This window comes from Puntigrus tetrazona, chromosome 25 (assembly GCF_018831695.1).
Source record: "Puntigrus tetrazona isolate hp1 chromosome 25, ASM1883169v1, whole genome shotgun sequence".
NCBI classification, from domain to species: Eukaryota; Metazoa; Chordata; class Actinopteri; order Cypriniformes; family Cyprinidae; genus Puntigrus; species Puntigrus tetrazona.
In genome coordinates this window covers 9,202,250-9,229,980 of record NC_056723.1, presented here as the reverse complement: position 1 = coordinate 9,229,980, position 27,731 = coordinate 9,202,250, and the positions used below count along the sequence as shown (strand labels likewise).

Sequence of the window (27,731 nt, the reverse complement as noted above, 5' to 3'; positions counted from 1 at the left end):
ATTACTGTGCTACATTTAATAATAAGTATAATAATAATAATAAATAATTAGTTAAATTATTAATTATATTATAATGATGACTTAGGCTGAGTAATATTATATTATATATTATATATACCATCAGATTAAATATAAGATCACACACTGCCAGATAAAAAAATACACACAAAACAAAGAAACACACAATAAAAAGTAATATCAGTACGGATGTTCTCCACGCGGTTGCTGTTCTGCGCATTTATCGCGCATATTTGACGCTCTAAACGTATCTACGTTTGTCGTCGTGCGCGTGTCCGCTGTTATTGTTGTCACAAGTAACTCATGCAGCTCACTCAAGAAGCTCGAATAATGCTCATGTCTTCTACCTAATGCATTCCCAAATTCTCCGTTTCATACGTTTATCTTTATTTCCACTCGTGCGTCCGTCAGCATTGTGCAGCTGCTCGGGAAAAATCCCACTTTACAGCTCCGTCTCTAATAGCGTTTACTCCCAATACAACAGTATGCCCAAAAAGGACAAGACGGTAGGGCTCCTCACAGATTGCAATGAATGGTTTTTTAGAATATTGATGTGTTAATGCATGTGTATGGGTCATAATCGGTTATCAGTAAACCATATCACAGAAGTCGAGTATTAGCTTTGATTCTGATAACGTTATGATGCTAATGACATTAACGATGTAAAACCATTTTTTTTTTTTAGAGCAAAAGCAACCCAAAAGCACCGGAGACACCACCCGGGCCGGTTACTAAAGTTAAAGACGGGACAATTACAATAGCAATACATGCTAAACCCGGGGCCAAACATAACGCAGTCACTGGTTGAGTATTACATTAAACACGAAGAAACAAACTTAGCTTTTATCTACGAGGAGTCCATGCACCATGCGCGCTGTTTTGTGACAGATGTGTCTGAGGAGGCGGTGGGGGTCGCCATCGCTGCCCCGCCGACCGACGGAGAGGCCAACGCCGAGCTCCTGAGATACCTGGCCAAAGTCCTGGAGCTGAAGAAGAGCGAAGTAGCGTTAGATAAGGTCAGCTGTGGCGCATTTAAAACGCTTTCTGCCCGCTACAACCACGCATTATTAATAAGCAATATGGTTTCGTTGCTTCATAGGGCTCCAAGTCCAGAGAAAAGGTTATCAGGGTGACTGCAGCTGTCAGCCAGGAAGAAATCCTGAAGAAACTGAGGACAGAAGCTAGTGGCTGACACTGAAGTGGATAGCAAAGAAAAAAAATCTGTCTTTTCTGCATGCCACAGAGCGTGCAATATAACATTTAGATTTTGTCAAATAAAAAGCAGTTTAATTTTTACCCGTCATCAGTTTTTAATTATTTTGTGTTTAATGGATACGTCACATTTTTGTAAGGATAAAGAAATTCTGATCTTTGCATACCTTGCCATCATTTTATTTTTGACTACACGCAGGATTTGTCACAAGATACATATTTTACATTTTTGTTGTTTTCCGTATATTTATCGATTTATTTATTACAAAGGCACCGAGGTTCAAGATAATCATCCTGCTCCTGCTTTTTTTCTCTCTCTTTTGTTTAAAGAAATGCCTGAGGTTCAGTGACAAATGTGTTAATTAGAGATCCTAATGAGTATAGTTATCAGACGTTCTCTGTTAAGCTCAGAAATCCATCAATGAATATTAAAGATTTCCAGAGTCTCAATATCAGCATTTGTGTTCTGTTTAAAATCGTATCAACGGGACCTCAAGGACTGAATCACGGCAGACTTGTATCAAATCAGACTCCTTTATATTAGCTGGGATTTCCACACCATGCAGGAAAACCAAGCAAAGAAAGTATTTAAGTGTAATTGTAAAGCTGGAAAGGATTAGAAACAAAACTATTTCGTTTCTGATTATTAACTTAAGTATATTACACTGTAAAAAGTGATTTTATGGTAAACAAGTGTAATTTCTACATTAAATAATTTAGTTCAAGCTAGAATTAAAACAAATTTTATACTAGCACTCAATTTAAGCTTGTATAAATTAAGTTTGAACTTAAAAGTTTAATTTACTTGTAGTTGTGTTTACAAGGATGCTATAAGTAAATATCAAAGTTATGATTCAGTTTTTCCCATCATGCACTGGGGCTGAATAATTGATCATATCTTTGAGTTGTATTTATCGTCAGTTTTCCCAGTGCTACATTTATAAATTGTGACTGAGTTAAATGTACTTGAATATACTGATTGTTTTTTTTTTTTTCATTTTGGTGAATCAGTTCATTTCCAGGGTAAGCAAACTTACAAACAAAAAACAAAGACTTGGGAGTTCCCAAGTAAAACTTATTTTATAATTATGGATAGGCTTTAACTTGGCTTTTTGTGCATTTGCTAGCCTTTTCTGAGTGAAAATTGTTTCCAGATCCTACTCCATTTTCTTCAGCGTACAAAGTAAAGAAGCAAATACAATTTTTTCCTTCTCCTCGAGTGACATTTTGAGGCACCCCTGCTATCAGGAAAAGAAAAGCCATGAGGGCCGACACGTTTTGATCGCTCAGCCGTAGCTCTGCATCCTCCTACATTCATTATTCTTGCAATATAACCTTTCCATAAATGGAAACCTCTGGTTATTTGCCTGTTCCCAGAGCTCGTTCTGTAATAAACTGATATTGCGTAGGCCTTATGAAAACAAATTATTTTCATCTAAAAATGTATCGGCTTGTTTAATTAAGTCGTCGGAGATATCCAATTTTACAATATCCTTCGCTTGTTATACATTCAAACATTTTAAAATGAAGACCTTTGTTTCGTGAATTAGCGGAAAGGGTTACTAACGCCCCAAAATGTTCAAATTCTGCTCCTCAGCTGCCGCACATGAACATATACATGCTTGACGTAATCTTATGAACTCCACAGGTTGATTTTTTTGATTTACTCTTACTAGTGACTCAGAGATTTTTCCTTTCTTGTTCAACTATCACTTGATTAAACCAATCTGTGTTGTCATTAGCGCCGTCATGAAGACATATCTTGTTATTAAGGTGCTGTGTGGATGATTTATGCCCCGTGGATGGTGAAATCCTACCAGTAATTGAGGAGAAACGTCTCTTTTAGAGCTAAATGAAGATGAGTGGGAGGAGAAGACATGTTGGCCCTTCCTCTACTGAAGTCATATTTCACAAAGCTGCCTTTCTGAAAGCCGTAGAGCCACACAATATGTCATGATTTAAACACTGTTCTGTTAATGGGATGAGTATCTATTAAAGTCATTGTGACGTATGTTAATTGCAGGATTACTTCATTTAACAGCTGCCCTTAGCTATTAGCTGTGGCTTTTTCATGTAAATCTGTGAGTCATTGAAATCACGAATTTATATCAAGCATTTTTTTAGCTCTATTGATCAGGCAAGCGCTCATCCTTGACTTCAAATGCGGCCCTCTGCTGGAAGTGCAGGAAATATATTCAAATGTGCTGGTCGTAAATAAACACCTTAGCTGAACAACACAATCTTTCGCTGGCAGCTACACTGTACGGCATAAATCCATGAATAAGATTTACATATAAATCAAAGTCTCAGTGTTTACCATGAATATTACTTTAATCTTTCTTTGCAGATATCAAAACCGGTGACTTATTGCTCATGCTCAGCCAGATCCATCTCTCCTGCTAACATTATGTTTACAGTATAACTGAGGCAAATGATATTTCACATCAGCCCACAGCACATGAAACCCCTCCAGCCCTTAAGACCAACTCATTGATATATTGAACTGAGACACCATTGTATGTCTTTAAGATCAGTTTAATATTGAATGATGCATTTTTAATTACCCAAGAGGACCTGCAGCGCACGTATGTGTACAGTGACAACATATATATAACAATAATCCCTTCCGGGACGAGCCTACATCCTGCTTTTATTGTTAATGATGACACCTCTCGGATATGAAGTTAATCCAAGAGGTCTTTGCATGCAGTAAAATGTATGTGATCTGCTGAACTGCATTTGAAGAAATGTTTACAGAATGAATATTTGTGTTATTCAGGATCATTGTAAATGACCAACAAACATTCATAAATTTTTTTTATTTTCCTTCCGTCCAAATCATATGTTTTCATTGTATGGTTATTTATTTGTTTATGCATATTTATTGTCTCTTTTCAAACCACTTGTTGTACTGTATTTAGAATTGTGGGTTTACTTAAATAAACCCAACAATAAGGCAAGTTTATTTATTTTATTTTTTAAAAAATCTACATTTTTACCCATTTCCCAAACCATTTGTTCTGTTTAATTAAATTAAATTAAATTTAATTTAATTTTACTTAATTTCATTTCGTTCGAAACTACATGTCCTATGTAGGATTGTGGGTTTATTTATCTATTTCATGCTATTTTAAGACAAAATCCAGTATTTGCAACTCCATATTATTTGTAATACTTCTTGTAACACCAAAGATTATTTAAATATAATCATAATATTTATAATCGCCATTTAATATTTAGAAACTAAATAGGATAAAATGTAGCTCAATGCCTAATATGGAATACTTAAATATTTAAATATAATCATAATATTATGTGCTATTTAATAATTAGAAAAAAGGATCAAACGTAACTGAATAATTAATACCTAATACTTAACAATACAGAAATTCAGTATAAACAATTAAATACAAATATGCAAATAAGTCACACATTTCAAAAATAAAATAAAAGATATAATAAAAATACTTAACGCATAATTTGTGATGGCAACATGAATGGTGATTTGAAGGTGGTTAAAAATCATGCAGGGTTAATAGACGTGAACATAAATAGACTTCAAATTTGAGCATGAAAATACTCTCCGATTTCAACCCTAATCAAGCAGTTGCTCTTTTGTCCTGTAGAGCAGATTCCCACCCTACAGATGCCGTCAGCATTTTAATTGAGTATTGAGTTTTTCCTTCACACACCCACATAGAATATGCCAACCAGCAGCTGCTGCATACGGCCCATCTGAACATGTACATCCAGATCACGTGACAATATTCACTGGCGATATGGGAGTAGTGGAAAAATCAAGAGGAGATAATGAGGCCTGGTCTCTCCCACACAGGAAAAGAGATACCTCTACAGGGATTCATCTTCAAAGAATGGGTATGTGCTCTCATTTTCACACACAAACTCATATCCTTGCATAGTTACTTGGGCTCTTGTAATTAAACACTTTCTTGCCTGGATGCACACCCATACGTATTAAATTAAGCCTAAACGGAAATAACAAACAGATTTTGAGCACGTATTCCCACACAGACCCCTTCACGAATCAAAAGCCGACTATTTAAATAAAGAGAAAGTGCGCTAGTTTATTACCCATAATATCTGCAGTATTTTGCCAGCTTTGCAGAGGCTGATGGTGTCACATGGCGTCCAGCACAGGAAGCTCAGAGATCATTAAAACAGGGCCTTTGAAGAGTTTCTCTATGATCTCGTAAGCGTTATTTCTTGTCATTCGCTTCTTTAATCACGGCAATCCTCCAAACACAAATTCCCGCCAAAGTAAATGAGCGCCATTTATTAACGTCTGACAAAGCAGCTTATGAGAAAAACTTCACCGGCTGCTAAAGTGACGCTCGCGAACATTCTACTGACATGAAAAGTAACGCAAAACGAGATGACAAGTTAACTCCGGGGGCGCCGATTAAATCGAATTTGCTACTGGCTGCTTGCATTGGGGCTGATCTGCCTGTCAGAATGAAGAATTGGGCAGATGTAGGGGACAGCTGTAAGTGACATGGCCTTTAAATTCAGGGGCCTGTAAGCACCGAAGGCTGTTCTGCTGTCCTGTCTCCTCAGGCCTGAGACATGAGAAACAACTCTGCGGTGGCCAGTAAAAACCAACTGCTGCTAGCTAAGCTAGGGAATTTGGGAACCTTATGAATGTTGTCTTGCGTCATTTGTCCTGACTGCTAACATCTGCAATTTACCAATTGCATTGACATTTGTTTAAATGAGTTTGGCCGTGTGACACCTCGGATGTAAAGCTACAAAACAATGTTTATAATATAAGTATCTGGTTTTATGACACTTTCTGCAAGTCACACGGTTACGCCAGTAGGTGGCGACAAGTGACCATTAGGGTACATTTATATGTCCATCTTTTGGACGTATGGCAGGTGCACACAAACAGAGAGCGACGTAGTTGTTTTTAGACACAACATGTTAATGGCACGTTACGTCACAATATGTGCTCTAGAAAGCTTCATCTTTGTATTTATCACCAGACATTACAATCGCTAAAAATGTCTATGTATGTCAGTTTTTGCTTTTTTGCCGTTCCTCTCTTTAGTTTTTTAGCCCGGGATAGTGTAGCTACTTTGTGATTAACTGATTAGTGCAAAACCAAGTCTGTAAAGCCTGAACATTCAAAGTATGGATGGTTCGGTTACAGCACATGCATACTAACAATGTACTCACAATGTACGTGGACCCTCATGTACGCATTAAAAACCGTGTACAGTGTGTGATGCAAAGGAATATTTGGCCTGCACACCACTGGATTTTTGCCACAGTGTTTATTTTGTACGCTCAGGTCACACAAGTCCATTACATTTCTTTTGTACTAATCAGTTGTTTATGAATAAGAGCTTTGCAACTGTTAAAAATGTACATTATATATTAGCTGTGTGAATGAAACAACATACTATATCCGTAATGGTGTCCTGTGACTTCAGTCGGGTTCACTGCCATTTGGACCCATAGCGGATTGATATTGAACAAAAGTAGACAAAATAACTGTCGACTTACTCGTCAGCATATTTTTAAACGGTTTAATACAAGCAATTCAGACTGTCACCTAATGTTTTGCTATCACTGACAGTTCAAAATTGGAGTCCAAGCATTTTGGTGCAGGAAGCTTGAAAGTGCAAGTTTGGAAAAGACCCATTTGAGGTTAGTGACCTCTGAGAGGTTAATCTGATTCTTTTAAGCAGGATGTAATTAGATGTTTAACACTATCAGGGTGTGCTCCACCTGATAAGTACCTTGTCTGACTCTGAGGCAAGTGGTTTTGTGGTGGTCCCTTCTGATCAATGAGCAGATCAATGGACAGGTTTTTTTTCCACAGGGCTTAATTTTGACTGTCACTTTGATAAACGAAACAGTGGAAGTGGAATGCCTGAAGTCCATGTTTAAAATGGACACAAAGACCAATCTGTGCACAATCAGTGTCTGCCGCTTCCTGATCTTACGTGATTGTGTTAAATGCGCGATCAAAAAATAGCTCCGATCTGCCTTTCTGCAACAGTGGATATGATGCACTAACGAATTAATAGCTTGTGAAATATTTAACTTAATTCGTTGACTATGTTTGACCGGGCTGATTCAAAACATTTTTTTTCATTTATAGTTTAACAAAGCAGAAAGTAACAGGCAGTTGTTTGGCAATAAGAACCAAATCATAAACGGAAAAGCACTTGTTAGCCTACGAATGGCAAAATCATTTAAAACATGCGTTAATTGGAGTAAAGTAAAAATGTTTTTTATAGAGCTTTGCTGAAGTTTGTTTAGGACAGTCTGTTTGCTAAAGGAATGTGTTATGCAATATACACAACTGACGTGAAAAAATAAGATAACTCTTCAAATCGATGATTCGCTAAGAATATGCAAAACTAAATGCTTATGAACGGTCGAAGCTTAGTCAGGGTAGCTTCATGAAAACGAGCATGCGATAAAGAAGTGCAGGGCGTTCAGTGGATCGTATTGTGTAACAACCACAACAAAAAAGTTCAACTGAGTTAAAGTCTTTCCAAAAAATAAATAAATACAAATCAGTCATAAACTCCATAACAGCTTTGAAAGTTCTGAATTACATCACCTAGGATCTTTATGAGTACTTTATCTGTTGAAACCAATATGGCGTCTAACCTGACAATATGGGTTAACCGTTTAGGTGAGAGAAACCGAAGTGTTGATGCTTGAACAATATTCTAAACAACCAATCCTTTCAATCATGTTGTGCGTCACCTGTTGAACATAATAGACTGTAACCATGAATTTAGCTGTCTTTGTACTTTTCTCTGTGCGTGATATGGAGAGAGACTGATAGGTTAATTATGGGGGAATGCATGATATGTCAAACACTGCAGGGGTTATGGGACTGGGGATGAAGTTTGGGAGGTTGAGGCGACACATGGGGTTTTTGGAAGACATGCAGACGTGGGCAGACATAAGCGGATCCCAAGGAGACAAATGGGAATCAAATCATGCCCCATAGCGAAGACCGAATATGGCAGTGGAACAAGGGTAAGATTTTAAACCCCTTAACTCAACACTCACTGCAGTGCTAAAAATAGCCGAAGGTTTGTGCATTGCACTTGCTGTGAAACACCCTGTAGGCAAATGTCACTGGCAGATTTTGATTTGTGTGATTTTAATCTGAATAGCTGGTTGATGGATGACGACCATTCTTTTGATCATAAACTGTCGAGCGTATTAGCGCTGGTTTTCAGCTGTCAACATTTTGTCTTGTACCAGTGAACTTGACAGTTGCCACTTGTACCTACACCAAGTCAAATGCTTGTCCGCCTGGCCAAGAGAACGGGTGTATTTAGGAAAGCATCCAAAAATGTTTTATATCAGCGCCAACGAATCACTTTGTACATTCAAATCTCTGATTATTCAATCTAAGCTTGTCTGCTGGTTATATTTTTTAATAGGAGTTCAGGAAGATTTACACACGAAAATGGTTTTCATTCACCCATAACCTCTATTTCCGATCCAGTCGTGTTCGGAAAGAACGAGTTTGCTCACTACACTGTTTGATTTACGAACTCATCGACAGGGGTTATGGGCTACATCTTTCCAGTTAGTTTATTCCCACAGCGTATTATTTGGTGCCATCCATTGTCATTTTGTGAATGGGAATTGTGCAACAAAAAACATTTTTTTCCCGTTAACACAGCCCAGTCTGTGTTTTCAAGCCTCGTCAGAGTTTGTGCACAGGATATTGGCAGGATTTTTATAAAAACACTTGTGTTTGCTATTGATCAGTTATGTTTTGATACAGATTTGGACTAAAGAGAATGAGTCATATGCCTCACGCCCATTGTTAAAGGGTCCTGTTGGGAATTAAAAACACCACCTTCGGTCAGAACACTTGTGCGAGTTAATCCTCGGCATATAAATGACAGAGGACGTATTTTATTTCCACAACACCCTGACTGTGAGACTTATTCTTCAAATTCATGGTAAATGTGAATGTTGCCGGGAAGAAATTGTTTGATCTTCTGATACACAACTAGCCTATCAAATTCAACCTCAAAATAATTTCCTCCACACGTGACGTCACAGACGGGCAAAAATATTAGCCTATTACATTACCCAAGAAAAAATAGCCTTCTATTGGAAAAAAACTTTTTTCATTTTGAATAAAAAAAAATTCCTATTCACTTTCCAGTGAGGCTAAGACGAGTCTAGACGTGCTTAAGTAGTGAGGTGTCTACACTTTCAGAGTGCAGATGGCTCTTGATCCCTTGCAATTAAACACATAAATGAGAAAATTATTAAGCATTTCCTAAAATCCCTAATAAGCAAACTTCCTCTTCACATCGCATCTCTTAAAATACTAAAACGTTCAAGTGCTCATTTCAAGTTTCTCGGAACTTTAAGGACTGCTATGCAAAATAAATCAAGTAATAGATATTTAATTTATGCAAGCATATGATTTTCCTCACATTTTATGCATGTGGTTCCAATATAGTCAGAAACGTCTGCCATCATTACTGTAACACCAGGAGCCCCTTTCTGTTATGTCCCTGCTGTGTATCTGAAGCATATTTAGAGTCAAGCATCTGTATTCATGTTCTGGTGTACAAAAATAATTGCTGATGACAGTATTATTACAAACAATACAGACAGACAGACAGATAGATGGATAGACAGACAGATGCACTAAGTCTTATGCAATCAGATTTAAGCAGCCATGCATGTTTTCCAAGTGCTCCGAAATGTTCAAAAGCTTCTCTTATACAATCAACAGAGCCTGCAGTATTTGCTCCTCACAACTGAATCAAAACACATAGACGGATGTGTCCTTAGTGATGCAAAAAAAAAAAAAAAAAAAAAAAGCATTCCGGGGGCAACATTAACGCATTTGATGACTTGTCTCCAGCGCATTTACGCAATGAATGATCGCGCTTACGTGCGAACGAAATCAATGTTAAAGGCGGGGCGACTCCAGATCACATAAATGCATGCGGTTTGGAGCACATAAAAGGGTGCAAGGCTGTCGAGATGTTTATTTGCGCCAAAACTTTGCATAGAGACGTATAACGGCGTTGCGCGCTCAGGTGCCAAAGCCCCCTGCATTCAGGACCATGGAGAGCTCCAGTCTGAAGACGCGCATGGCTGTGTGCGCGCTGCTGCTCTGCTTGTTGACCGGAGCCAAAGCGAACGAGTCAGAGCCAGAGATAGAGGTGGATCTGGAAACAAGAGCCATCAGAGACTTCTACCCCAAAGACCCAAACCTGACAAGTGAAAAACAGCTTGTGAGTAATGCATCTTTTGCTGCGCAATAGACATATACGCAAAAAAAGTCCCAGAACTTTTAAGTTCAAGTTTTTGATTGACTTTTGTGTAATTTGTCATATTGCCTTATTTTGGAGTGGTTTGATTTGAAAAAAAAAAAAAATTAAAGGAAACATCTTTCCAAATGTTTTGTCAATCCAGCTCGGGGCTCTGCAAGAAGTTCTGGAAAAGCTGCAGACAAAACGAATTCCACCCTGGGAGAAGAAATTTGGTCAAGTTCCCATGGTATATATTTCTGTGATAGATTTTAAGCGCGCATTGTCATTGCGCAATTGCATGGATATGCGTCTTGGCTGTTTATGCGTCTGTTTATTATTTATATGCAACAGTAAAACTTCTCATCATTTATTTATTTATTTATTTATCTATCTATCAAAAAATAGTTATTTCAAATGGGAATTCTTGTTTTTTAATGATTCACCATAATCATCGACCATTAGCCTTAAACGAGCGCGCTTTTACGCACTAACGCAGATGCTGCAATGTGGCCAAAGTAACGCGATTTCTCTTGTTTTCTCTTGCCAGTGTGATTTGGGGGAGCAGTGCGCGATCAGAAAAGGCTCTCGAATCGGCAAGATGTGCGACTGTCCGCGCGGGGCTTTCTGCAACTTTTTCTTGTTAAAGTGTTTGTGATGAACACGATTCCGAATGGATTGTAATGGGATTGAGTCCATATGCATTATATATCATAAATAACTACAGTTTTATTTATATTAATATTTTTTTAAGTGAAGAGACTGAAGTCACTGAAGCAAAGCTGTAAAGAAATTGTTCTTCAGATATCTGGTTGATGTAAACGTGATACTGTCATATTTATTGTTAATCTGATGTTTTGTGCATTAAAGTGCAATATAACTTGTTTTGTAAAGTTGTCTGTGTATCAGTTATTTTTTATGTTTGCGTAATACAAATGATAGATATTAATAAAGGTGATTATTATTATATTGCAATTTTTTAACGATGAATTAGTTGGAAAATTTCCATAAAGTAAACAACTAAAAATAAATAAATAAGCTAATTAATTAATCACAAATGTTACATTTCTGAACAGCTGTTTTAGCTGATACAAATGTCCAGAATATGACTGTTTTTTCACCCCTTTATAGCTGAATTTGTCTGCAGAACATTAATAGTGTTTTAATGATGTTGCATGTTCATATTCTGTAAAATAAATAAATAAACTACAAAAATAACAGCCCATCCCTCATTAGTCGCTATCAGTCACCTAAATAAACTAAGCAATAACTGTCTGCAAAAATCTATTTTCTCACCTTTTCTTCAAGGTATTTATTATTAAATGATATTATACATTTACTATATTATATTAAATGATGATGCATGTTAGGATTTATTTATATATCACATTTGCCATCATTAAATGACATAAAATGCTGCAGGTCCACTTTAGAAACACAACATTTCAATAATAACATTCCATTCAATCTGTAGAGCCCTGAAAATACTTGTCTATCCTTTGCCTGTTAGTGCTGTATTGATCTCCTCTTTCTCTTTTTGGAATCAATTACTCGCCACTAGTTTCAAACCACGGCTAAATGAGCTTCTGACAAGTAGCATGCGTTGAGACGCCACTTCGTTGCCTTGCTTTTGCGTAGCGAGCTCTTAGCCCTAAAACTCAGATTCAGATTGTTCTGATCAGAGCCTTCAAAGTGAATCCAGAATCTGGAAACATAAGCTTGTTAAAAAACGTCTGCATTGGATATTCTCTTTGACTGGTCGAATGGTGCCAAAACGACCTCTCGTACAGATAATATGTCAGTGATGACAATTAACATAACGTGAATTGATGGCTTCACAGAAAGTAAAGTTGTAAATCTATATTTGAAGCTTCTTTCTTTGGCTCAGCTGGTTGTTTGTTAAAGATGTGTTATGGCCGACACTGGCTACATCCCTCCTCGCCTTCTTTAAGGTGCTTATGTGTGCCTTTAGACTTATTGCTCAGCTTTGTCACTGATGCCACATATGTATGCTGCCCCCCAAAACCTCTTTTGCAGATCAATATTTCATCATTTTTCGGACGAAAAAAGAGTGCCATGTTGCCCCCTAGAGACATAAAAGTAAAGTAGAGCCGGGCTTTATCTGGCTGTGAAAAGCTGAAGGCCTGTAAAGCTGAATTACTTGTACAACGAATGGATTTCTGCTGCCGTCATTGTGGAGGATTGAAAACGGTCATAGCTGTAATCACTTGGTGATTGTGAGGTTGATTGAATGGACACTTAATCAGGACAGTAACTGGAAGGAGATGATGCCTCTTGAGTTAAACTGACATTGCTCAATTATTTGCTAAATACTAAGGTTCTGCTTCACGAAAGAACAAATTTGATCTGGGATCAAATATGGCTCGATAGCTTTGAGAAAGTCTGGTAAAACATACAGCAAGAATTTAACATAAATACATTTATAATATACTATTAAAAATAAATAAGATATATATATATATATATATATATATATATATATATATATATATATATATATATATATATATATATATATATATATATATATATATATATATATATGTGTGATATTTTAAAATTAAATTAGGATATAAATGTTTGTGTCTGTGTATGTGTGTGTGCATGTGTGTGTATGTAAAATTATTATACATTTTATATTTAATTTATAATATAATAAATATAAAAATAATTACAATTATGTAACTGTTTAATTCAAACAATAAAGTAAGAAATACAATAAAATATATGTAAGATACAAAATAAAATAAAATAAAACAGGATTCAGCAGATGTGCTACTGTGTTTTGGGTGACAGATTATTAACCAATTTTTAAAATAAATTCTTAGCAATTTTTTTTTTGGACCAAAAAGTAAAAAAAATACGTAATTAAATTACTATATAAAATGTAAAAATATCAATAATATATTCCAATTTATTATGCAAATTTTGTTTTATATGCTTAATATTTCACCGATGTTGAGATTCGAGTTATGATGTATCTTTTTTCCTTTTGCTTGCATTAGTTGGGACTTTCTACTGACCATCCAATATGTCAGCTTGCAGCTAAAGCAGATATCATATCTTTAAAATTGTTAAATATGATTTTTAAAAAAGTTAAATAAAATTATTACTATAAATATATTAAATAAATCATATTTGTATATTTATGTAAATAAATAAATATTTTACAATTATTAATTACATTTTACTGATGTTGAGATGTAAATTTTGACCTCAAGCACAACCTTCAGACGACTGACCTCGCTAATTTTCTTTGCTTGCATTATGGGTGAGCCTCTCTCATGACTATCTAATATGGCAGCTTGCAGCTAAAAATACCAGCATCACCTGATGGATCAGAGACCAGGACTGCAATGTCATCCTACCTGCCGCCTGAATTTGAGGTATTTGCTCTACAGCTTATGTGAAAAACTGCCAGATCCATCGGATCCGGATCCTCCTCGGCTCAGCATTTAAGTTGGACGGTTACTAGCCAAGCAGCAAAAATTTCGGACCCTTCAGTCAAAGTGTCTGTACTTTAAATCCCAAAGGCGCTGAAGATCTGAGGAATCAGACAACAATTAGAGAGCCATCGAGGTTGCAATATTGTTCAGCAACAGCTTTGTCTAAAGCATTTTTACCTGATACCTGATACGTTGTGTTTGGTCCATTCATTTGAAAGTGCTTTCTAAATCACAAATGAACAAATACAACTACAAATTACCCTATAGTCATTAAATATATATTCATAGATGTGGGTACTGCACTTGTCTATAATTTCCAGTAGAGGGCAGCATGAACTCATTTCTATTATACTAACAGACTGCTGACTCACTGTAACATCCAGCCCATATCCAGACAGGTGCATCTTAACTCACCTTCAGAGGGAAAGCCCAAACTTTTATTTATTTATTTTTATAGCACCTCCCCCTTTTTCTCTCCGTTTTAAATCTTTGCTTTCCTTACACTAACAAAATTTAAGGATGTATGAAAAATGCATACAGAGTATGTTCTTTGACCAGCTTCTTAAAAAAAAAAAAAAAAAAATGTTGTACTTTAATGCATAATCTTAAAGGATTACAAGATTGGATGCAATCAATGACTAAATGTAATAAAAGAAACAATATTTTTAACTAATAAAAAAAAAGAATAATTATAAAATAATAAAATGTGCCAGGGCATCCTGTCTATCTATCTGTCTACCTGTCTAATCCACAGCCTATTTTACAGAAATAACAATGACATGTTATTAAATCACTGTTAATTAAAATGAAGGGTTTGTTTACAACAACTGAATTCCAGACGAATGATCACGTGACTATCTTTAACCGCACATTTGAGTTATTTGCGTCGTTTATTTTTTATTTTTTGGCGTCGAGCTGTGACATCACACAGCTGCATGGCCTTTTAGCCAATCAGACGCGGGTAAACAGCGCCTAGTTTCGCATAGTTTGAGCAGCAGCCCCTAGCCGTCTTAACTTTGCAGCAGGGCAGGTGGCAGCAGTTGTCATGGAGATAACCGCAGGCCCGGCGTCGGCGCGCGGGGTTGTTTCCATGGAGATCCCGCCGCGAGGTGAGCTGGCAGCGGTGGAGGAGGACGAGGACCGCGGGCAGACGAGCACCGAAGAGCGGCTCCAGCCGACCTCCCGCCCGGGAAACTTTTACATGCTCATCGTGATCGGAGAGATCGCGACAGAGCACCAGCTGCACGCCGCCAGACAGCACATAGAGCGCGGTGAGCCTCCTAGCACGCCTCATCATCCGACACGCTTAGTATGGCTCAATTTTTTTTTTTTTTTATAAATATCGAATATTTCGTTTAATAATTATTCATTATCCATATTGTCCAGCCAGCCTTCCAAATGTATTCTTATACCTATTTAAATGTATCAAGTCGTTATGGTATTACATGACATTATATTGTAAAAGAGATCAGGTAGATGTCTTGCATACTTCATCTTAACTTCAAGTTGGCACCTCTCTAGGCTGCATACTGTGCTGCGGTGGGCGTGTTCATGCAATTACCGACGTACTTCGGTCCCGAACAAACGACGTTACTAATGTCCATTTCCAAATTGTTACCAGTGATATAATTTGCTTAGCAGACGTAACCGAGTAACGTCTACACATCTCCTGTCGTTTGTACTTCGCTGGAGCGTTATATGATCTGATCAGACCATTGCATACTAGCTCCAGCGGCTCCAGCAGCAGCAGCAGCACACTGCGGCGACCTCGCCTGACTGCACGGAGCACTGCGCCATGAGTTCTGCGTATCTGGATGAAATTGATGAAGCTGCATTTTTTTTCCGGCGTGTAAGGACGGGGATCTCGCGATAATGTTGTCGAAAATGTTGTTTATTTACTATATCTCGGGCAGGTGTTTAAACTCACTGTAGGCCGGTGATTGATTACGGCAGTAGGAGTGTCCCTAGTGTTTTTAGGTTAGTGAAGGAAAGTGTGCGCGCAATCTCAGGACAAAGGTACAAAGCTGATACATTAAGGGGCAAAAGCTGAAAGTCACATCTTTTTAAAATAGTTTTGCCCTACATATTAACACTTTAAAAGTAACATTTACAAAGTACGGTTATTAAAGTGTATATATTTAGATTTTGTATCTTAAGCATCTAAGAAGCATCTAACATTTAAGCTTATGTGTAATAAATGAGCCCTTAACCTATTATATGCAACAAATGTTAAATATGTCTTTAAATAAAAGGATTAAAAATACATAAACGTAAACAACTGAAACAGTAATTTGTTTGTTATTTGAGTTGATGATTAAAATATTTCTGCTTTCTTCTTTTTAGCTTGATACAGTAATACCATGAATCATGATTTTGTTCATTTTATTTTATTTTATTCAGATTTTTAATGTATTTTTATTAATCTGTAATGCAATTAAATTCAATTAAAAGTGGGCAAAAGTGCAATGAATTTATCACTTCAATTTTGGTTTAAAAGCAGCAAAAGATATAACATTTAAATTTTTAATTTAATGTTTTTTTACAGGGCACAAATCATCAACTAGTTTACAGAAAAGCCTGTTTCCATATTTCAGAAAAGAAAATAGTTATGGCTAATTTTTAATGCAACTTTGTGGTTATATATATATATATATATATATATATATATATATATATATATAGAGAGAGAGAGAGAGAGAGAGAGAGAGAGAGAGAGAGAGAGAGAGTTTTTATCTGCCAACCCTTTGTTCTTATAAAAGTTGGTTTCCTAAATGAATCTTTTTTTTTTCATAATTACTGCCATTTTGTCTAATGATCATAAAGCGTGACTGTAAAACATATGCAAAATAACAAATCTGAAGCGCCAACTTCACAAGCCTGAGAATCAAACAAAACACAACATAATATTCAGGGTCCACTAAGCTTGTTATGCTACTCACATACAGTACATTTACAATCCTGACATGTTCACTCTGCAGCATTCTCCAGTGTTTGAACGTCTAGAAATCAGGATTATCCCATTTCTCCTGACAGACTCTTAACCAGAAATGAGCATATCGATGAGAATAAAATCAATACTGTAAGGAATGTCTTGTGTTTCTATAGGCAGTGTAAATCTTATTCTGAGAATACAGAAGTATCGGTTCATCTCTGCGGTCATTACCTGTTTTAAATCTCAATGACACAGCGTTTCTGAGGACAAACACTGCAGTGTTTGCAAGATTTACACTTCATCTACAAAGCAAAACAGAATCTGAGGAAAATAGTCCTTCATCTCTATGAAGAACAGAGGAGGAAGGACACAGATGAGGAGAGTTAAGAGGCATAGAGATTTCGTTTCATTCCCTAATTCTCTAATTTGGACTTTGAAGTTCAGCGCAGTAGGAACTTAAGACACATCTAAAATTTTGGGATCTTATGTAACAACTCAATGAATATTCTGAGCACAACACACTAAATCTCATGTTTAAAACTATATGACAGAGGTCTGAGATCATACCAAAAAACTACTTAAATGTGCTCATTAAATACGCTTAAATATACGTGTACAATAATTAGTATACTGTAAGTAGTTAAGTAATTAATACAAATATTTTCATTATTACTATCACAATTTAATAATGTAGTAATACGAAATGCATTGAAATGCAAACTCATTTTTCAACTTTTTATATATTTATACAAAATTACTAAGTAAAATAATTAATAAAATGGTATGTTATATACATTGATAAACACTATATGAAAATAGGAAACTAATGATAACAAATGACACCTTATTGTAAACTGTTTCAAACATAATATAATAAAACAAATGCATGAAAAATATGAAAAAAGAGGGAATAAGCTAAAGCTCATGTGAAATGACATGTAAATTTCAGGCACTTTGCTCATATTGATCGTGTCACATGTCTCTCTCTGTACCTGCAGGTATCCGTTCCTGGGACATCAGTGTGTCAGAATGTAACCTGGACCAACAACTGCAGCTTTTCATAACCAGACATTCCGCCCAGTTCTCAGCCGAGGTCAGAGGTCAGTCTGATTGAAAGGGTGACGTCTTGCTCCTGCAGTAGAGTTGAATGCAAAGCAAGTCAGAGGTTTAAATGAGAGATGAAGCTCTAGCTAAATTAACATTTGCAAGGATAAGGCATATTTCCATTTATTTCCCAGTATGCCACACGTAAATAAATATTTTCATATAGCCAGCCCAAGGTCACACTGCGGTGATCTCCCTTACACGGAGCTGACAGATATATGCAGGGGTGAGAATCTCTCCACGGGGAGCCCAGCGTGTGTGTTTGCGCGGGTCTAGCTTGCACTGTACTGCCCGGCACAGTGGTAATCAAAGAGCTGTGTCAGGAGGAGAGAAGCTGCAGAGCCAGTGCTTGACTGCTGCAGTGTGTGTGTTGGATCGGTGTAGTGGCTTGAGCTGAGGCAAAATCATATACTCTCAAATGTGCCTCGGTGTAAGACAGGCCGTTTCATGAAAGTGATAAGCTGTTTTTAAAAAGACTAGCATGCTATTCATTTCCTAACTGCTGAGAAAGTGCTTTATTACCCGTTTTAAAGCCTAAGCTGCTGTCAGAGGAGGTGAATGATACAGTAGCAAATTTCAAATTTCATGTAAATGGCAATGTAATTTAACACAGCATGCTTACGTTCTGAATATATATATATATATATATATATATATATATATATATATATATATATATATATATATATATATATAGGCATATGATTATGTTCAAACCAACAGTGACTGTTGTATTTCTGTAAGTCAAAACCCTTCAAATTATCGTTTTTAGCATTTCTGGTTTCATCATTCTGAAGTCAGTGGGTTTTTTGAACAGGTTTTTAGTTAAATTAGTGAAATAAGGTTTGTGGTTAACCCAAGCTCAAGATATCTTCGCATTAATTATGTGACATAAAATACATTTCCTTTTTTTGTCTTTTTTTTGGATTTCTACTTTGGACGGTTTTTACACCATTTAATACACCAAACAGGAAACCTCATCTACTCTCAGCCTCACTGTGTTTTTAATCGAGTTTATTAATTACTCACTCATGTTGATTTAAACCTGTAAGACCTTTGATCATCCTCAGAACAGAAATTAAGATATTTTTGATGAAATCTGAGAGCTTTCTGACCCTCTGTAGACAGCAAGGTTACTACCACAATCAAGGTCCAGAAAGGTAGCAAGAACATTGAATAAAACAGTCCATGTGACATCAGTGCTTCAACCTTAATTTTAAGAAACAAAAAAACAAGCTAAAACAATGGCTTCATTCAACATTCAATTGCTGTCCTATTAAGACACAGGAGAGTATTTGTAAATGGCAAAAAAGAAATGTAGCTGTTGCTGGTAGTTCATACGACAACACGGCCAATGTAGATTAAATTCATACTACACACACAATCATAGAACCTTTTATGGGCCACAAAATATTTCTTATTGAAAAGAAGCCTGTTTATGCTACTGAATAAAAAAAAAGGTGATTGTGACTTACAAAGACAGTCCCTTATCACCACCTATTGGTGTCATAATGCAACCTGCAGAAAGTTTTTGCCAGTGTTTTACAACAGTGTGTATTTTCTACACTTCTGTTTTGATTTTTGTGTGTTAATATTATAGCAAGCCTGGCAGGAAAGTTTAAAAGCTTACATTACATTACATTAAATAGCACATCTCTCATCAATAATTACTTGTCTTTAATTAATTGTCTTCAAGTTTAGTTCTGTCATTAATTACTCACCCTCATGTCGTTTCAAACCCGTAAGAACTTCAGAACGTAAAGTAAAATATTTTTGATCAAGTCCTTTCAGATTTCACACCCTGCAAAGACAGCAAAACAACAGACAAAGGTATTGAAAAAGTATTCTCGTAGTTTCATAAAATGTAAGGTTTACTCACAGATGTCTTTGCTACTTTCCTGGGCTTTAAAGAGTCGGTTGCATTGCTGTCTAGGCAGGGTCAGAAAACTCTGATGAATGAAGGTCTTAGTGGTTTGGAATGACAAGAGAGTGAGTAATTAATGACAGAATACATTTTTTTAATTATTATTATTACATTTTATTTTTTTAACTATCCCTTTAACACAATATGGGCCTAGTAATATGGTAGTGTTGGTACTTCGGTACCAAGTCGGTACAAATAAGTTATTTTTCAAATACCAGTGGGCGGGACTGATTCTATGGCTCCACCCAGACTCTGGCTCTAAATGACATCATTTTCGCGAGATGTCAGCGGTCATACTGGGAATGTTTTGACTTCACTTTTTGTAGTCGAAGAAAGTGGAGTCGCATCATCCATCTTTTTTGCAGTCTTTGCGTACGACCCGTAAATTTATGCGATGCACATAAAAAGTTCCACGCAGCGCTTGTCAGTATCAGAATGATTTAGATGGCCAATCAAATCAAAGAGGGGCGGGGCTTAATGTTCCAGCGCGACACAGCATTTTTTAAAGGCGAAAGAGTGTGAGATAAGTAGGAAAACATTTATTATTTGACAGCTGTTTTACAATAGAAATGTTAAATAACCAACAGTGATATTCTGTGATGCAAATTCTCAACGACCTTTTGACATTAAGGCGAATTCGAAGAAACATTTTGTTGTTTTGCTTTTACATTTGCACAAAATTAACTGTTAAATTTTAACGGATTTAACGGATTGATCTTTCTAATCTTTTTTAAGATGTTAAGCCATGCTATGCACGTCTGTCGTTTAACATTAGGTTAGTACCTAATATGCTGAAATAAGTTAGCATTATCAAAGTTATTTGTTTTGCAGTATTGCAGTTATTTCACATACTTCTGTGAAAAAAACACAGTAACATCAACGTCAAACCACGTGAACTACGAGACAAATATCTGCAAATATTTGTACATTTTATTTTTGACTTTATTAATAAAAATAATGTTTTTAATTAGCATGTTTTTATGTTTTGCTTTGGTACTGACATTGGTACAGACAACCGTGGATTTTCACTGGCATCAGTACCAAATATAGAAATGTCGGTACTGTGACAACACTATAATAATGCTAGACCAAAAGAGCAGTAATAGGGAGGTGGAGTGATGCCCTCTGACCCTGCTGAAGGGCGTGATGTGTGCTTAGATCAGATTGTGATGACTGGTCTGTGGGGTGATACAAGGTTAACAACCGCTAAAGGTTGATGTCTCAGATTGTGCTTTTCTGTTGCTCAAGGCCTGTCAGACACGAGGCTCCCGGGATGATGGTGCAAATGGGACCACAGTATCGATTCGACCGTATCATATTCAGCATGCACCTTAGCATAGATCCATGACATTCAAACTCAGACGAATTCAGTAGTTGCGCTAGAGCAAAAATAAATGCGTTTCTATTTTAACTCTTAGCAAAACGATAGATAAATATAAAATAATTAATTTGTCTAGGGCCGATGGATTTTTTAATTACGTTTTTAAGCCATAAAAGCACTTGAAGTTGAATTATTTTTTATTATTAAGGCTATACGGCATGGTTTTTTTTACTGTCTTCTCAGTCTTTCTCTTTTAAATCGCCTTTATAAAATGATGATAAACTGCTGCCATCTAATGGAGATTAGGAGTAATGCAGACCATGTAAAAAGTGAAAAACAACAGATGAAGAGAGACAGATTTCTATGCTTCTATCTTTTAAAATCATGTATTTTATCCTTGCACCCATATCTTATTTCTGGTCTGTTTTGGTAAGTATCAGTTATAATACCTGATTAAATCCTCAGAGCTCTTGGGTGTGAACTGAACTGAGAGTTACTCAGCAGTTTAAAGCCCTTTGAGAACTGAGATCTGCTCCTTTGTGCTTTTCCTGTTAATGAACTGCAGGTGGCTAAAAAATACAGCTGTGTCATTCCTATTATGCGTCACATTTTCATGTCTTCATCATATATGGTGGAATAGGTTAGATAAAATATTAAATTTACTAATTTTAAAGATGGAAGTCATATGTATCATTATATTAACTAAAATTTGAAATGCCTGGGGTCAATAATATATATTTTTTAAATGAATACTTAATGAATACTTAATTATAAATGAATACCATATTTATTGCAATTTGTTTTAAATAAATGCTGTTGTTTTAAACGTTCTGTTCACCTTGGATAGTATCATGGAAAAAAAGACATCTTCCGTAAAATATTAGCAGTTTCACAATTTCAGAATTGATAATAATAGTAAACGTTTATTAAGAATATCAGCATATCAGCATATAAAGGATCTTGAGTAATAATGCTGAAAATTTAACAAAACAGTTATTTTAAACTGTAAAATACTTTACAGTTTTTTACAATTTTACTGTATTTTTTTTCAAATAAGAAACTTTGGTGAAAAAAACGTCAATCCCTCTCATTGTGCTAACCTTATGTATTTTTGATTAACTTGTATATGGAAATAGAGACAGCGAAATAGAAAGTTAGCCCATTGGGAGAGTTTCTCAGCTTGACCAGAGCATGTTCGTATTTTCAAAAGGTAAGTTCAAAAGTTCTGTGTAACAAGACTAATCCTTCCGGTGTCTGACAAAACAAACAAAGAAACGAGGGATAAACAATCTCCCAGATGATCTAAAATCAAAAACATCGAGAGTGTCACAGCAGGAATGACCTCAATCGGTCAGGTTTAACTGTGGCTGCTGGGGAGGTTCAGGGCTGAGGAAACGGCATGATCAGTGTTTTCATTTTTACTGAGTCACTCAACCTCCTCCTCTCTTCTTCTTCTACTATGTTTCCATGGTGACCTGCATCTTGGCATGAGTCAAGGTGAGCGTCTATGTGAGGGGCTAATGAGTGCACTTTGTGAGGAGAGAAGTACTATGTGCAAATTATAGCTACCGTTACCCAATTAATATGACGCTATACAGACTTATGCTATCTTTACGTATTTTAAGGAATGCCTTAAGCAGGAACGGCGGCCTGCAGTAAAATGAATTGTTTGTACTTTGGTAATATCAGATACTGGCATAATTGGCTTTTTATTAAACTGTGGCCACCACTGCATTAGCTGCTGACAGGCTTCATCCCCTCAAATATCCTATTAGAGAGACCGAATGAGACGTTTCGACCACCGTTATGCTCTGTGAGTCAGCAGTTGGGAAGACTGATTGTCTGCAGGCGGGGAAGTAATGGTCTGAAGAAGAATTTTCTGATATTTCCAGTCCCATCTGAGTCACATGTTCCCCACAAGTCTATAATACCTTGAGAAAACTGCATTAGCGTGCCCATTCAAAATGAAGCAAGTTTTTACCTAGTGAAGGTGAAAAACATGAAGTAACCGGTCAAACCACGACCTCTTGACCTTACCCTGATCACTTCTGTGAATGTCCTAGCTAACTACACCTAGCTAACCAGAATCTTACCCAGACATTCCCCTTACGGTGTCTGAAACTGTTTTCACTCGGAGACCCCAAACACTTTTTAAGTTGTTTTGCTTATGTTGCTGATGTTAATTTAGCACGCACAGACAAAATCTTTACTTTAACCGTTTAAAAGGATGAAAAGGGAGTCATTTTCTGTAATAGAGTCACTGCGAGTGCGCAAGGGTCCTTATATACAAGTTTATGCCAGCCATTTGACTCTTTGCTTTTTCTCTCTGGATACACATAAAGGAAATTGGTACTCTAGAGCTGAAGCCGCAAGCAGGACCTATTTATAATACAAGCACTGAGCCATAATTATGAATTTCACTGATGCTGAGGGGGAAGTGAACGATCACATGATTTTCAGACAGACTGATAATTAAGGCCCAAAGCCAAAACTTCACAACTCTGAATATTGTAAAAACTCCTTTGATATATAGGCTTAAGTGTGTGTATTTATTTCTGTTCAAAAGTTTAGGGTCAGTAAGATTTTAATTGAGAAATTAATACTTTTTAGAGAAATTAATTAGCAAGATAGCATTGAATTGATTAAATGTGACTGTAAAGATAAAAATGTTATAGAAGATGCCTCAGCATGCCTTTGCCTTAAAATTGAATAATTTTAGGTGATGAAATAAAGCAGAATACTAGCGCTAAGCAGAGGGCTGCTGCTTTTTACACCAGCAAAAGATAAAGTTCATACACATACATCATGGCCTTGAGGGAATGAGGTGGAAGTCAAGAGGTAAATATATCCACTAAATATTATTCTTCTATGAAAATCAATTTATCCAGTTCTGGGCTGTACAATATTTGTAAGTGCTAGAACAAACCCAATCCCCTCAGTTGTTTGAGCAATCTTCAGCAGGCTTTTGTTTTCGCCTGATATAAAAGGCCAGTGAGATGTCCGTGGCTGCGCACACACACCGAAATCAGGAACAAAACAAACACTCAAGCTGATTAAACATTATCATTTGTGTTTTGACTTGGAAACAGTTTTCCGCTATGCATTTTTTAATATTTAATTTTATGACCGTCATCAACATTTTTTGGTGAAAATGTTTGTGAACTGGTACAGTTTGGTAACTAGCCTTGACTAACTAGCAACTTACACCCACAATTTAAGATATGAAATTTATATTATATTATAATATTATATATTGAAATATTTATATTGAATTATATCCAGTTGTTTTAAATTGTAATATTTACATTTTTACTGTCTTGATAAAGAAATGCAGCATTTATAAGTAAAAAAATATATATATATATATATATATATATATATATATATATATATATATATATATATATATATATATATATACTGTATTGAAACCATATATTTTTTGGTTCAAAAAGACATATTATAGTGTTTTAGAGCCATTCATTCATGCAATTTGTGCTGACATCCTGAACAGCGGAGGGAGGTCAATCATGCATAATTGAGGCTGCTCAATAATTTATGATTTGGATATTGATAACACTGCAGATTCAGTTTGAGTCAAAGCACTAAACCAGAGCATTAAAAAATACCTGGCACTGATTTTAGCAACTTCATCTGTATGTTGTTCTGAATGAATCATTAGAGAAATGCATTGGTATAATGACAGTTTTCCAGGGCATTTCAACAGCATTTAATCATTAATTTATGTGAACAAATAAAATACTCAGTGGGAAAAAGGGAGAGAAAATCATTTGTTTACTCTATTCATTGCACAATCACAATCTAAACACATTTAAAAATATGAAAGAGAAATTAGACACTGAATCTTCATAAATTGAGCCTTTGCTGATTATCTGTGCTGATGTGACTAAATTCAAATCAGTCTTCATAAATGGAGCCTTTTCTGATTATCTGTGCTGATTTGACAGTGAAAGCATATCAAAATATATCCCATTCTGCCAGGTCTGGCAGAATGGGCACAGCAGAAAAAAAAATACTGCACCAAAATTCAATTCTCTTATCATACCATAAAGCCATGCAGTGCCTGCCAGCAACCTTATTCAAGTCAACCGCTCATTCGGTAAGGCTTTAATAAACTATAAAAAAAAACACGAAATTATAATTTCTGGGCGAAACAGACAACAAAATGTATGGCAAAACTTGATTCAATCCATTGAGAACTGACTGGATTGTGAAAGTAATCTTATATAACAGGTGGTTGTAATGGAAGGGCTTAAAAATAAGAGGGCTTGGTGAACGAGAGTAGGCTTCATTTTAATTTCATATTGACTTTTAGTGTATGAGACCTTCAAACACAAATATGTCAGTCTAGCTTAAAACCGTGGAAACACACATCGTCTCCACGACATGCAGTTGTGGGGGAAACAATAACGCCATTCTTTGTGCTGTCTCTGCATCCTCAAACTTTTCATTTTAGTGCCGCAATTTTGGTATGCAATGTTCTCATGCCCTAAAAGACTAACGCAGCAGTCAAATATGTGCATCTTGTGCACTTACGTATAAAAGCAACGATAACCTTCCTGTGTAAACAGTCCCTTATTGTACATTTAGCGGGTTGTCTCTTAATGACTGCCACCATATTTATATCACATGACTAGGTGGAAATGTACATTATCTAGCGCTTTCGGGCTATAGAGCTTGTATAGAGCTTGAGGAGGTCGGTGCAATGCAGCAGTAAGATTTTAATTGAGAAATTAATACTTAAAAAACTAATTATAGGAATAAATACAACACAAATGACCCACAGCTAACCTTAGCAATGAAGCTGAATAGAAAAAAACCCATCCCTGGTGGAATTAATAGGTACCAGCTGCATTAAAATGTATTCTAAAAACACATCTGTATCAGCGCATCGTTCACTTGTTCATATTCGGAGTATGGGAATGGATGGCAGATGTTTATAACGGGCCCATAGGGGTAAACAGCATATAACATTCCAAAGGCCTATATAATGTAATATAATATTAGACGTGAAAGGGTTACTTGTGGTGCATTGAAAGTATCACTAACTCCCCCTCCTCCCCGCCTAACCCCTCTTCTTCAGACAGTAGCTGCATCTGTAGTTTAATTGGCGGGTGGCTGCAGCCAGAGTTGCTGCAACCATCCCGCTCTGCTCGAGAACCCAAATCTGCCAACCCACACACACACACTCTCCGGCCCCTTCCACACACACACACTCACACACACACTCACACAGCAGTGACTGCGCTCCCGAACACCCATCAGTCGCGAGACACACGACGCTCAGTTAAAGTGGCCCGCTTCAGCATACGGTATGTATCACTTTCTGTCACGCGGACTTACAGAGACGGGCGTTCTAGCACGCGACGCGGTCTCCGACTCGACTTTTACGCAGTGTCGCAGTGGTCCGGACAAAGAGTGTTGCGATGCAAACAGCCAGTGACACTTCGCTTTATGAGACCGTGACGTCGCGGAGGGTGCGTATCCTCGTTTGACCGCGTATCTGTCTTCATCTCGGCGTTATTAATGACTTTGACCGCGTACTCGCGGCTTACGGGGCGCGAGACATACGCATTATGATAGCCTACGTTTCGGTCGCGATACATGACGACGAAAGAATTGGGTAATTGAACGTTCAGACGGTCGTTTAAATCTACCTGTGATTGCGACAAATGTCTGGAGGACAGGGTGTACGATCAACACCTTACTGTGCTTTATCCAAACTAACTGGATTAATTTAGGTGATGGACGGCGGACGGGCTAACTTTATACGTTGAGCTTATTTATTTATTTATTTATTATTTCACAGGTTGTGAAATAATTCGTGCATTTGACAGAAGCTATTTGAAGTGGTCTTGTTTTAGTATTTGTGCTAAATAACCAACCATTATTTGCTGCATGACGCACTTCTACATAGATATTTCAGGGAGGCTGTGTTAAGATGCTAAACGTGTACGTCTTTGTCTGGAGAGATATATTACGCTCAGAAGTTGTGAGGTATGATCCGAAATGTTCACGTTAGAGCTGGTGAAATTATTTCAGCTGTTCTGGTTCATTAACGATTCTTTTTATACTTCTAAAGAGGAAAGATGTTGACAAAAGAGATCCGATTATTATTGCTGCAGATCGCTTTAGATTTGAAAGATATGTAGCCTATATTGAAACGTAGGTTTTACAAATACTTTAGATGAATTAAACAAAATATCTGTATTCAAATACTTATTAAAAAAGAAAAAAAATGTCGTAAATAGTTCATTACAAAAAATACCCCAGATTCAAATAAAACGTATCTTTAGGCGACAGACAGTAAATGCACTGTTTCAAGTCTTATTATTAAATATTACATAACACTGGTACACTCATTAGTTCACGACGATATTAGTTAAAGCTAAAACTTTCTGTTTATTAACGAGTTATTTGAGTACAACAACCGCTCCGTCGTACATTTGTT

General features: G+C 36.5%; 3 protein-coding genes and 1 long non-coding RNA gene across 5 annotated transcripts in view; 3 read left to right on the top strand and 1 right to left on the bottom strand.

The window, feature by feature from the left end:
• The first annotated feature begins 15 nt into the window (after positions 1-15).
• On the top strand, positions 16-1,680 carry c25h15orf40 (chromosome 25 C15orf40 homolog). Its single transcript, XM_043228613.1, has 4 exons — positions 16-524; positions 704-821; positions 907-1,034; positions 1,118-1,680. The coding sequence occupies exons 1-4, from the start codon at positions 369-371 to the stop codon at positions 1,208-1,210; spliced, it is 495 nt and encodes a 164-aa protein (XP_043084548.1). The 5' UTR covers positions 16-368; the 3' UTR covers positions 1,211-1,680.
• On the bottom strand, positions 877-26,948 carry LOC122331143. The gene is made up of 3 exons (XR_006248133.1): positions 26,624-26,948; positions 17,903-18,042; positions 877-1,004 (listed from the first exon to the last, which is right to left on the bottom strand). It is a non-coding gene; the product is annotated as an uncharacterized LOC122331143 (long non-coding RNA).
• On the top strand, positions 10,217-11,404 carry cart2 (cocaine- and amphetamine-regulated transcript 2). The gene is made up of 3 exons (XM_043228615.1): positions 10,217-10,496; positions 10,678-10,761; positions 11,062-11,404. Exons 1-3 carry the CDS (start codon positions 10,326-10,328, stop codon positions 11,167-11,169), a joined length of 363 nt encoding a protein of 120 aa, XP_043084550.1. The 5' UTR covers positions 10,217-10,325; the 3' UTR covers positions 11,170-11,404.
• The window catches only part of map1ab (microtubule-associated protein 1Ab), a 31,324-nt gene continuing 18,593 nt past the window's right edge, over positions 15,001-27,731 (top strand). Inside the window, exons 1-2 of one of the 2 annotated variants that reach the window (XM_043228578.1) lie at positions 15,001-15,249; positions 17,909-18,010. In XM_043228578.1, the coding sequence (XP_043084513.1) occupies positions 15,024-15,249; positions 17,909-18,010 (328 nt within the window). In that variant the 5' untranslated portion in view covers positions 15,001-15,023. Of the gene's footprint in view, positions 15,250-17,908; positions 18,011-26,523; positions 26,593-27,731 lie in introns of those variants that run through there. The other variant, XM_043228579.1, reaches the window with a different exon arrangement.